At 37.6% G+C, this 12,864-nt stretch overlaps 1 protein-coding gene across 1 annotated transcript in view; it reads right to left on the bottom strand.

The window, feature by feature from the left end:
* Positions 1–12,864, bottom strand: part of ITCH (itchy E3 ubiquitin protein ligase) — a 165,046-nt gene that overhangs the window by 75,069 nt on the left and 77,113 nt on the right. Inside the window, exons 7-8 of the mRNA XM_069077577.1 lie at positions 5,992–6,149; positions 4,751–4,973 (exon numbers count right to left, since the gene is read on the bottom strand). Coding sequence (XP_068933678.1) covers positions 4,751–4,973; positions 5,992–6,149 — 381 coding nt within the window. The remainder of the gene's footprint in view (positions 1–4,750; positions 4,974–5,991; positions 6,150–12,864) is intronic.

The following is a 12,864-nucleotide window of genomic DNA, read 5'->3' as shown; positions in this document are numbered from 1 at the left end:
GTAGGCAAGAACTTTGGCTGTTCATATATTATCCTTCACACTTTCCATATAATTAGACCATCTTTTCTTCCTATCATACATAATTTTAATGACATCTACGTAATAGAGTGAATAGAACCCTAGACCTAGAAGTAGAAAGACTTGAGTTCAAATCTGATCCCGGACAAGTTATAAATTCTATTTACCTCAATCTCTTTATCTAAAAATAAGCATAATAATAGCACTTACTTCCTAGGATTTTATGAGGATAAAATGAGGTAATATTTGTAAAGAGCTTTTAAAATCTTAAAGTGCTATATATATTCTAGCTTAGGGGTAGGGAACCTGGGGCGGCCTTGACGCCACATGTGGCCCTCCAGGTCCAAGTGCAGCCCTTTGACTGAAACCAAACTTCACAGAACAAATTCTCTTAATAACAGGATCTGTTCTGTAAAACTTGGACTCAGTCAAAAGGCCATCCCCAAGAACCTAGAAAGGCCACATGTGGCCTTAAGGCCACAAGTTCCCCACCTCTGTTTTAGCTCTTTATTTTTTTTATCATCTTTTATGCCTATTCATCAAAGTTTCACATTTACAGCTTGCTCACACCCACCCTGAAGCTCTCTCTCCATTGCTCTCTATATGATATTCACCTTCTATTATTTTAAGATTACTGTGTTCCAAGTCTCACAGTTATACTACACTGGTAGAATCAGTGTTAAATAGATGGGCCTTTTGTTTCTGAGAAAATCTTTTGATTAATATAGGAGTTTTGCAATTTCCAGAAGATATCCAGCTTACGCTCTTCTTCCTATTTAATTCTGGGTCCAATCTACTGTCCATTTACATTGTCTGTCCCAGCGGATAGAATGCTGGGGTTGGAGTTAGGAAGAACTGAGTTCAAATCCAGCCTCAGACACTTATCAGGATGTGTGACCCTGGGCAAGTCACTTAACCTGTTTGCCTAAGGTTCTTAAACTATAAAATGGGGATAATAACAGCACCTACCTCACAGAATTGTTCTATGGATCAAATGAGATATTTATAAAGTGCTTAGCACAATTATCTATCTATATATATATATAAATAATATATATATTATTAATATATAACAAATATAAATAATATATATATATTATTAATATATAACAAATATATTTGGCAAATAACAGGAGCTCAATATATATTTGTTCCTAGCTCAGAGAGTCACCATGATAGATTCTCTAGGTCATCTATCTGTATATTAAAATCTGAATCATACCTTTCCTGTGAGGATGGTGATATCAACTTATCAACACCTTTTATTGTCTACCTTGTGCAAAGCAGCAAGCTAGGTGCTAGAAGAGGAAAATATAAAAATGGAATAGGTCAAGTGCTTTTGAGTTGTTATGGATCTCTTCCAGTAGTTTTTGCAAAGTTCTAGGGCATGTTGCTATCTGCATATTATCATTCACAAACAGGAGTATTTGGAGGACTTCAACATTTACAGAGAATGTCTCTTCAACTTGGACTTCTTATTGGATCTCTTCAATCCCAGTGGTGAACCCCTGTGGAGAGTACATGTCTCCTTTTTTATGCTTCATCTCGTGTTTATGATCAGAGGGTAACAGAACAGAGTAATTTCTGTTTTTATGTCTTTCAAAGAATCTTGAATGATTTTTATGTGAATGAGAGGCATTTTGTTGGAAGAGAGTTTTTTGTTGAGTTAAATATGGGGTTTTTCATAACCCACAAAAAATAAGCAAGTGATATCTTCATATCACTACATCTTTCAGTAAATTGAGAAATACAGCTCATTGCTGAATTATCACTTGCAAAAGCCTGCTTATTCCCCAGTTATACCCTCACCAAAAACACCCTCAATTCATGTATAAATGGGTCTCAAACATTTTGTACAGAAGAGAAAGAATAGAAAGTCACTAAGTGCTGAGGTTCTTCTCCTTCACTGTTTTTCAGGACTATAATAAAAGGCTGAGATTTTTTCCAACTCTTTGGTACCTTCCCTCCTTTGGATAGCTTGAGAATCCTTCAACACTCTCACAGCTGTGTTACTTCTAGCATAGATCTCCTCTACTCGTGGTTCAATCTAGCTGCTTTTCTTGACTTTGTTCTCTTTAATGCCAATCTTACCTCCCTTATAAGTAAATCTGGCACTGTGATGTTAAAATCCAAGTGTGGTAGTTCTACTGTCCTTAAAGGTGAAAAGTCTGTTTTGTAAATCATTGCTGATCTTTTCCATTTATCTTCTACTTGCTGTCCTCCTTCCATTTTTGTCCTTACATATCCTCAGGGTGACTTCAGTTAGTTGTTATCCTTGCCAAGCCTTCTTTAAAGTGGTTTTACCTTCCAATGCTTCTCTCTGTTTAATGAGGCAATAATGCTCATAATCATTCATCATCCATCTTCATAAAATTTTACATCTGAGTTTATATTCTAATACAGCATTGCCCTTGGCTTCCATCTCTCTCCTTGCTGCAAATAAGTCAAAACATTTGGCTGCTTTACAGATTCTTTTGGTCTTCTTGCAATGGCAACTGATTTACACAGACTAAGTTTGGTATAAAATTATAATTGATGTTAATATCATGTCTGTTGTTCATTACCCAGTCTTCATTGTCAATTTTTTATTCAAATAGTTCAAGACTGAGTTGTCTTAAATACAAGCATACCTTTTTCTCATTAATATTATTTCGCCTAGCTTTTTACCTCTGATCTTTCTTTTAACATGTCTGTGGCCTAATATGGGGCAGGTTATTATTTTTGTTGTGTTTACTGAGTAACATTTTATGTCCTTGATTACTATAAGATAGTGATGAGTGAAACCAACTTTATTTCTCTACACACAAATACCCCCTCTCCAAAAGACTTAAGGCAGCTAACTCCTACCTGTCCCCACTCCAAAGGTTGTTATAAGTCAAGATCCTATGATTCGGATTTGGAGCAATTTGAGTTAAGTTCACCTAGGTGGATCCAGTTGTGGGAAATGCGCATATATGAATCACTCTATCTACTGAGCAGGAAACTTGTGAGACCTCAACAGAACTTCCTGGCAGGCTACTTTTACCAAGGGTCATTTGTACATGTTTCTGTGGAGGATGGAGAAAAATTATGTTCACTTGTATGTCTGTTTAGTAAACTGAATGTTTATTTAAAATCTTTGACTCCAAGATGCATCAGATGTTGAACCCCTTTCCCAAGACAATTAGAGTGGTAGGTGAGATCTGCTGCAATGATCTCAGCTCAGAAAAAATGAAGAAGCTGAAAGGACATTAATTTCCTGGCCCTCAATCAGTAGTCCAGGCATTAAAAAGGACAGTGACACCTGGCTTGTTGGCAACAGCCCAGGCAGCACCTATAGCATTGGGATGGAAGAGGTCGGTAGTGCCCGGGTCTATAGGCAGTAGTTTGGATAACCTGTCAATAGCAGGATCACAAGGAGGGCACGCTAGCCTACAGGATACAGTTCAGATAATATTGAAGCAAGGTGACTAACACTGGGAACAATAGGATAGTGAAGATGGCACCTTGGCTTCCAGGTAGTAGTCCAGATATCACTGGCAACAGCAGGATTGCAAGGAGGGAACCTTGGCCTGCAAGCAGCAATTCAAATAAGCACTGGCAACAGAAAGATCACAGGGAGGGCACCTTGGCCTTCAAGCAACAGTTCAGATAGTACTGGCAAAAGCAGGATTATAAAGATGGCTCTTTGGCCTGCAGACAGCAGCTTGGAAAGCCACCAGGAGCAAAGATAGAGAGAAGAGGGCAATGTTCTCCTAGAGGCAAACAGCAGTGGGGTAAGCAGTAGTGATGCAGGTATCTGCAGATTAGGTAGCTTGTACATCAGGCAGCAACATGGAGTACAGGAGCAAGAAACAACAGGGGAATGACGATTGGCAGCTGAAAAGAAGGATGATTAACAGCAAAAGAAGAAGGGTGATGGGTAGCAGAAGAGGAATAATGACAAGCAGGAGAAGAACAAGAATGATAAGCAACAGAGGAAGAAAAATGTCAGCCAGCAAAGAAGGATGGATGATGAGCAGCAGAAAAGGAATCCCCAGGGTAGTACTTTCTTTGTTGTTTCTGCTGTGTTGGGGTCCTCTCCACCTGGCTGTAAGGATGAAGGGGTGGTCATTTTTCTTTGAAGCTGATGCTGGTGATCCAGAAGGGTCAGGGGATGTAGGCCAAGATTCTAGGATGCAGACTGGGGACAGCTTTGAGTTAACTCTTCATCCTCCTACCTCCCAGGGTTGCAGTAAGCCAGGAAGATATGATACAAATTCAGGGCAGTGTGAGTTAACTCTACTCCTAGGTGGAATTAATTTGAAACTAAGATGTGGGCCCTTTGGGCAATAAATATAATATAAATATAAATTGACCTGGAATTCTCTGAGACCCCACAAAAACTCCTTGAGGACTGCTCTTATCTGGGAGTCAATAGTTCACTCAGATATAACTCATATTGTTAAAGGGATCATTTATTTGATGCTCAGGCTCCAAGTAGTCCACTAAATGGACTATGGAAGCCCTCCTTGAATCATGTCTCATAACAGAAAAAAATTTCCACCCAGAAATTTCACATTTGACTTGGAGTCCCTTTGAGACCTCATGATTTAGGGTATCCAGAGGTCAGTTTTGACACAAACTCAAAGGTGTAGATGACACAAAGGCAGACTAAACAATAAAGTTATTTCAAAACAGAATTTCCTTTTCTATATAGTGCTTTCAGAAGAAATATAAGCAAAATATCAATTAAAAATGTTAAGATACTCACCCAGGTGGAAGGGGCCCCTGATTAACTGTATTGAGTTGCTGAGATGCAGAATTTACTGGCTGTACTTGTCTAGAAGTTGGAGGTGTTGTTAAAGCCCCGGCGGTAGGAACTGATGCTCCAGCTGCTGCTCCTTCAGGAATCGCGCTCATATTTGTTGAAGGTGATGACTCTGTACTAGACACAGGAGTTTCAGAAGGTGCAGATGGAGAACCATTGACAGACGCTACAAATGGGTTAGGTGAGAAAATTTTAAAAGGTGTCATTACTTAATTTTTTTTCTAAATTGTGAGTGTAATTTTGGTTTTTTAAAAGTTGGTGAAGCCCATACACAAGTAAACTCATTTAAAAAGCACATGACCAAAAATTCACAAAACGAATCATAGGATTACAAGTCTGGAGCTTGAAAGGAATAAAAAGGCCATATAGCCCAAATGCAAAGGCTATATAAATTTATATTCCCAAGGTAATAGAGATAGGATTTGAAACAAGCCCCTCTGAACTCAGTGCTCTATCTACTATATGAATCTACACACAAAAAAACCCTTTAAGTTTATTTGATATACAAAATTTATATATGCCTCAAATCAAGATTTGAATGGAAAAACTGTTTATCAGCCCTTTTCATTTTAAAATGTGATCATTCAGGCTTTTCCAAGGCATGTTACTTGCCATTTACTCATTCTATGTTAAAGATAGATAAGAGAAATAAGTTAAAAGACTCAATTATTTGACCTTCTGTGGTGCTACACCAAATTATGTGTTACAGAACCTCAAAGCTAGAAGGGACCTCAGAGAACTTTTAGTCCTTTTAGCCCCTTTTAAACTTTTTTAGTCCAAATGGAACCTGAATAGTAATATCCTGTACAACATAATTTACTGAATCCAAAACCATGGAGTATACCTTAGCAGAAGGGACCATCTACAACTTTAACCATGAATACATGATACAAATGCAGCTGTCACCTTTCATAGATGATTAGCTATAAAAATTTCAATGGCCCAAGAAAGACTGATGGAAAGTCTGTCAAGTATCTCATGATTGTGTATGGGAAGATCATCATTGTCAAAAAAATGCAAAGAGACAAATGCAGTCATGAAAACACTCTAAAAATAAGAAACAATAGTTCTATTGATGCTCACCTGAACAGCAACTTAAAGTAGAACAACATAAAAATAAAAATCATAATCATCAAGTTATATCACTAACAGCTAATTTTCATATCTCTTTTTATAATACCAACCTGGTCTACGAGGAGTGGGAGGAGGTGGTCGTGAAGGTCTTGGAGGTCTAGAAGGTTTAAAACCTCCATTTGTGAGTGATGGAGAGTTATTGCCATTGACCTTCCTACTTTCACTGGGTCCTGGTTCCTCACCATTTTCAGGTCCATTTGTATTTATTCTAGATGAGGGGTGTGGGAGAAGGAACAGAAAGAAAAAATAAAGAATTCCCTCCAAATCTTGCAAAATGTGACAGGAATAAAATCTTATACCTCTACAGGTAAGACTCCTCATTTAGCTTTATCAATATACATTTGGGCAGTTTTTTTATATAAACAAGGATTCTTATAAACATATAAGCCAAGTTATGAGCTGAGTGATTTTGATTAAATGTATATACATGATATATGTATAGTATATACATATTACAGTTTATACATAGTAATATACAAGGTATTCAAACAAGATAAGAGATCTTCAACCTAATTGTGAGGAAAGACTATTTTTCATTACCTCAACAAGCCTTACATAGTATTACCTGGAGACAGATAAGGGGCACGGGGACTGTTAATATTAAAGTCGCAAAATGGGGAACAATGCTGATAACAGCTGGGCTCCTCTACTAGCCATGAGTCACACAAGCAAAAACTGGAGAGTAGAATATGGTAAGCTACAAAGTAACGATGAAAACAACTAGCCTGGAGATCAACCTACTAATCCTGATCTAGTGGATAAATAAATAACAAGATAAAGTAAAAAAGGAGTATATAAGAGAACCAACATCATAATAACAAAAGAAGCAGAGTGATAGAAAGAAGAAGTGCACAGTCAGGAGGATAGCCTTAGCTTTACTAACTACCTATATGACCTTGGGCAAAACACCATTCTCCTGGGTCCCAATTTCTCCATTTGAAAACAGATTGGACTAATTTCTATCTAGATTGATTAATTTCTATCTAAACTTAAAATTCTATCTCTCTATGCAAATAAAATGACTACAATGTCCATACCTCTTTGAATCAGAAAATTTCTATATACATCAAAACATTTATGGCAGCACTTTTTGTGATGGCTAAGATGTGAGTTAAGTGGTGCAGTGGTGTCACCTTACCTTCCTGAGTTCAAATCTGGCCTCAGACACTTCCTAGCTGTGTGACCCTGGGCAAGTCATTTAACCCTGTTTGCCTCAGTTTCCTCATCTATAAAATGAGCTGGAGAGGGAAATGGCAAACCACTCCTGTATCTTTGTCAAGAAAATCCCAAATGTGATCACAGAGAGTCAGACATAACTGAAAAACGACTGAACACAAGAACTGGAAACAAAGTAGATGCCCATCTATTGTGGAAGTCCTAAGCAAATTATGGTATATGAATGTAATTGAATACTACTGTCTATAAGAAATGATGCATGTGGCAAATACAGTGAAGTGTAGAAAAATTTACCTAAACTGATGCAAAGTGAAATACACAGAGCCAAGAAAACAATATACACAGAACTATAACAAATGTAGATCAAAAGAACTATACACCAAAAAAGGAAGTTAAAGTAAATATAACAAAATCATAAAGACCAAGTAGGACTTACATAAAGAGATATGAGAGGACATGCCTAATCCACCCCCACTGTACAGAAGTGGGAGGATCATAAAACGTCTATAATTATCATTGCTACTGCATGTGTTTGCAGACATTTTTTTTTTATGTAATGATCAGTTGTACTGTTTTCCCCCCTCCTCTCTAAAAAAATGCTATTTGTTATATGAACTGGCTCTCTAGGAAGTGGAGGAATACATGGAATAACTATAAAGAATTATAGAAATATTCTATATGAAATAGAAGAAAACAATAAAAACTTTAAAAATGCTATCACTCTAAATAACTTGGGTAATAATGGTTGGTCAGTGAAAAGGACAAAAGACTGAATTTTCAGGAATGTATGTGGGGAAAATAAAACATACTGCATAGCTAATATAACAGAAAAGTCAAAAGTGTGATACAAACTGGGTTTTTAAAAGAGCTTAGACCATCCATCAAGAACTTCCTCTTCTCACATCACTAAGGTGTCTTCAACCACTTTCTCATCCACATGAAGAAATGCTCTTTCCCCTGCCAAGGCAAATCTACATGCACAAATAATCCTAATCTATCCTGTCTTCTTCAGCAGACTATCTTTTCTACCACATTCACTCTCTTATCTTCAATCTATCTCTGTCTAAAACTAGCTGCACTCTACTGCCTATAAACTTGCCCAGGTCTCCCCCATTTTCAAAAATATCCTCCCTTTGATCTATCTATTCCTTCTAGTGACTGACCTATATCTCTTTTCTCTTTTATGGCTAAACTTCTTTCTTGATATGGCCATCTACTAACAATGCTTCTTTTCTGTTCAGTCCCTCCCTTAACTCTGCACCTAACTTCCAAAATCATAATCAACTAAAATTGCTCTCTCCAGTGTTAATAACAATCTCTTAACTGTCAAATCTAATAGCCTTTTCTCAATCATTCTTCTTGATCTCTCTGTTGCAAGATCTTTCGTACCTTTTTCTCCTTGATACTTTCATCTCTAGGTTTTTGTGACACTATTGTCTCCTGGTTCTCTATCTGATTGCCCCTTCTCAAGCTCCTTTACTAGATTTTTCATACACATCATACCTACTAACTGTGAGTTTCCCACAAGGCTCTGTCCTGGTCCATCTTCTCTTCTCCCTCTATACTTTTTCACTTGGTGATCTCATCAATTCCCAAGAATGCAATTAACATCACTATGCAGATGATCTTCAGGTTTTGTTTGTCCAGCCATAACCTTTGCTGACCTTCACTCTTACATTTCCAACTGTCTCCTGAACATTTAGAAATAGATGTCTTATAGATATCTTTAACTCAATATGCCCCAAATTGAACTCATTATCTTTTTCCCAAAACCCTCCCTCTTCTTCCACACTTCCAGATTACTACTAAGAGTAACAGTCCCAAAAGCTAGGTGCCACCCTCAATGCATCACTCTTATGAACCCATAACCAATCGGTTGTCAAGTCCTACTGTTTCTACCTTTGTATTATCTCTTTATATGCCCACTTCTCTTTTCTGACATTGCCACCACCCTGGTCCATGCAAACCTTAATCATCTCGTGCTTGGACTATTTGACTGGTTCCCCCTAGCTCAAGTGCCACCCTCCATCTGTCTTACAATCAATGGTCAAACTGAGCTTCCTAAAATATAAGCCTAGACATGTCACCCTTCTATTCAGGCAACTTCACCAGCTGCCTATTGCCTCCAAGGTCAAATATGCAATTTGCTATTTTTCCATATAAAACCATCATTAACCTGGCTTGTTCCTACTTTTCCAGTCTTCTTACATCTTACTCCTAACTTCCCACTATATCAGGTAATTCAGTCAATAAGCATTTATTAAGTGTATGCTATGTGACTGTGACACTCGCCTCCTTTCTGTTCCTTACACCAGATACTCCATCTCCTGACTAGACATTTTCACTTGCTGTCCCTCCTCTGAAATTCTCTCCCTATTCATTTTTGCCTCCTAACTTTCCTGGCTTCTTTCAAATCTAACAGCCACAAGAGAGCCCTCTTATCAACTCATTATTCCATTCTCCACAGTAGATCTTCCAAACTTTTTATCAGTCCTCAAACTTCCCATGGCTCCCCTTCCTCCCACACTCTCAGCTGAGAACCTTGGTCTTATGTTTTACTAAAAAAAAAAAATTGAGGTCATTTACCATGAAATCTTCTCCCCTCCTCATCTCGTTTCACCCAGAAGCATTCTGCTACTATCTCCTCTTTTACCTGTCTCAAGAAGAGAGGGCCCTATTCCTTGCCAAGGCAAACTCCTCTACTGCACAAGTGATTCCCATTCCCAGGAGTCCCTCTCTTCCAATGGAGTATGCCCTCTGTCATCCCTACTCTCTTTACTTATCTTCAATCTCTCCCTTTCTACTGGTTCCTTTCCTATTGCCTACAAACACGTTCATGTCTTCCTCATCCTCAAAAAACTCTCATTCCTTATATACTCATTCTTATCCTATAACTCTTCTACATTTTGTGGTTAAACTCTTTGAAAAGACCATCTAAAATAAAGAGATGGCTTCACTTCCTCCTTCTCATTCTTTTCCTAACTCTACAATCTGGCTTCTGACCTCATCATTCAACCAAAACTGTTCCCTCCAAAGCTATCCATGGACTTTTCTCAAACCTCTTTCTTCGTGACCTTTCTGCTGCCTTGGATAATGCTGATTTTCCTCTCCCTGATAATATCTTCCCTCTGTTTTCAGTATACTATTCTTCCCTGGTTCCCCTGCTACCTATCTTACTGCCCCATCTCATTCTTCTCTTGCTGCTAATCATGGGTGTCCCACATGGTTCTGTCCTAGGTCCTCTCCTCCCTTTATAATATTTTACTTGGGGATCTCATCAGCTCCTATGGATTTAATTATCATTTCTATACTGATGTTTCTTAAATCTACCTTTCTGTCCTTACCTCTCTGCTGACCCTGAATGTGACATCTCTAACTTCCTTTCAGACATCTCAAACCGGATGTCTTCTAGCTATCTTAAACACAACACATTTAAAACTGAACTCATTATCTTTCCCCCTAAACTATCCCCTCTCTTCCAGATTTCCCTAATACCATGGAGGGCATAAAAATCCTCCCAGCTTCCAAACCTAAGTGTTATCCTCAACTCCTCATTACCCCTCTCACCACCCATATAGCAACTGTTGCCAAGGCCTGGTGGTTTCACATTTGCAACATCTCTTGAATATGCCCCATTCCCTCCTTTGACACCACCTCCACCCTGGTGAAAGCCCCTCATCTTCTTGGGCCTGGACACACAAGAGTGTGCTGATTTTTCTGCCTGCCACAAGTCTGTTCCCACTCCAGGCAATCCTTCATTCAATCACCAGTTATTTTCCTCAAGTGCTGTTACAATTATACCACCTTTATATTCAATAAACTCCAATGGCCCTCTAGCACCTCTAGGATCAAATACAAAATCTTAAATTTGGCACTGAAAGCCTATCACTCCATCTCTTGGCTCTGGGTACTTTTTTTCTGGTGAAAATCAGCATTTCATGCCTGGAATGCTCTCCTTCCTCATCCTTGCTTCCTGGCATCCTTTAAATCACCCTAAAATCCCATCTTCCACAAGAAGTCTTTCCCAACACCTCTTAATTCTAGTTGCCTTCCCTCTCTTTATTATTTCCTATTTAACCTATATATAGCTTGCCTATACATATCAGTTTGCTTATTGTCTCTCCTATTAGACTGTGAGGTACTTGAGGGCAGAGACTGTCTTTTATCTCTTTTTGTATCCTTAGTGCTTAGCACAGTCCCTAGAACACAGTAGGTACTTAATAAATGCTCACTGGCCTGAAAAAAGCCATTCTCCATCCCCTTAATACAAGTGCTGTCCCTTTGGTAATTATTTCCAATATATCTTGTATATATCTTACTTGTACATAGTCGTTTGATGTTATCTGCTCTATTAGACTGTGAGCTCCTTGGGAGTTAGGTACTTTCTCTTGCCTTTCTTTCTATTTCCATAGTTTCTTATAGTGCCTGGAAAAGTGTTTAATAAATGTCTGTTGGCTTAGCTAAACTCACTGATGTTAACTTCCCCTTTGAGTAGAAGAATGAAAATAAAACGTAGAAAATCTAAATAAAACCTAAAGTCTGAGCTATCAACAGAACAAAAACAATAAGCAGCTCACAGAACAAAACGGGATACCTGTGTCTAGGTACCTGAATTTTCACTTCACACAAATCAAACTTATTCATTTATGAATTACATAACTATAATGCAAAGAGGTTGTTGGCTAGTAAAAAAAAATACATATATCACATAAAACTATAATAGAAGTCTGAAGCTAATCTAATTAATTTTTGGTTCATTCACTCATGCCTTGAAGCAAGTATGGCTCTGTGATGTTCTTGTTCTAAGTCAATTTCTGAATTTTTTAATTCCTGAAATTTTAACTAATTTGGATGATGTTATTCCTAAAGTCATCTCATAGAGAAGCATTCTAATTAGGTCATAGTATGTATTAGGTACTACACAAATTCATATATGAATAGACATATATCAGACTGTGAAATTTAACAGAGGCCTATCAGTAAACAAAAATATAGTAAGGAACTTACACAATATATGGATCTACGAATAGCACTGTCTAAAAATAAAATCTTCAGAAGTTCAAGTACCAACTTGCTTGGAATCTAACAGTGACTAAAAACAGAAGACAATATATAAGCAACTCAGGTATATTATGAAAAATATCAGGATACTAAAGCTAGATTCATGCTACAGACAGAGCACAATTTTTAAAACAATAAAAATATGAATAAAGTCGCTCTGTAAATTTTCTGGATGGGAACTATCAATGGATGACAATAGACGCCAATATGCAAAACACCTACCTAGTCAGCTCAGTTAAGGGGCCTGCCAGCATTTGGGGGGAGAGGTGGGAATCCCAGAAGAGGGAGCCAGGGCTGTAATTGAAGGTGATTTTTAGAAATAAACCTTATAATTAAAACAACATTCACCTATTTGGAAATCTTTAAACCTCAAGTGCCTTTTTTCCACTTACAATATGGGAAACAATGATTTACTTGGATGGGTATATAGTGCTGAGAAAAACAAACAGATGAAAATGGATTAAAGTGGGGCTTTAACATTACCTTTCTATAGAATCTAGAATAAATCCATAGCATCATTTAGTCTTGTTAAACCTGATATTAAAAAACTGGCAACAAGTTATATAATAGAAGATGTAAATGGGAATGTGCAAATCTGTACAATCCCACTTACATGATATATGGGATGATATAATAAATACACCCTCCAAAACAAATTTTTAAAAAGCAACTGAATAACCTTTTGT

This window comes from Petaurus breviceps, unplaced genomic scaffold, assembly GCF_028583685.1.
Source record: "Petaurus breviceps papuanus isolate PSGF00001 unplaced genomic scaffold, PetGlider_PUasm1.0 90994, whole genome shotgun sequence".
NCBI classification, from domain to species: Eukaryota; Metazoa; Chordata; class Mammalia; order Diprotodontia; family Petauridae; genus Petaurus; species Petaurus breviceps.
This window is presented reverse-complemented; position numbering and strand designations above follow the sequence as displayed.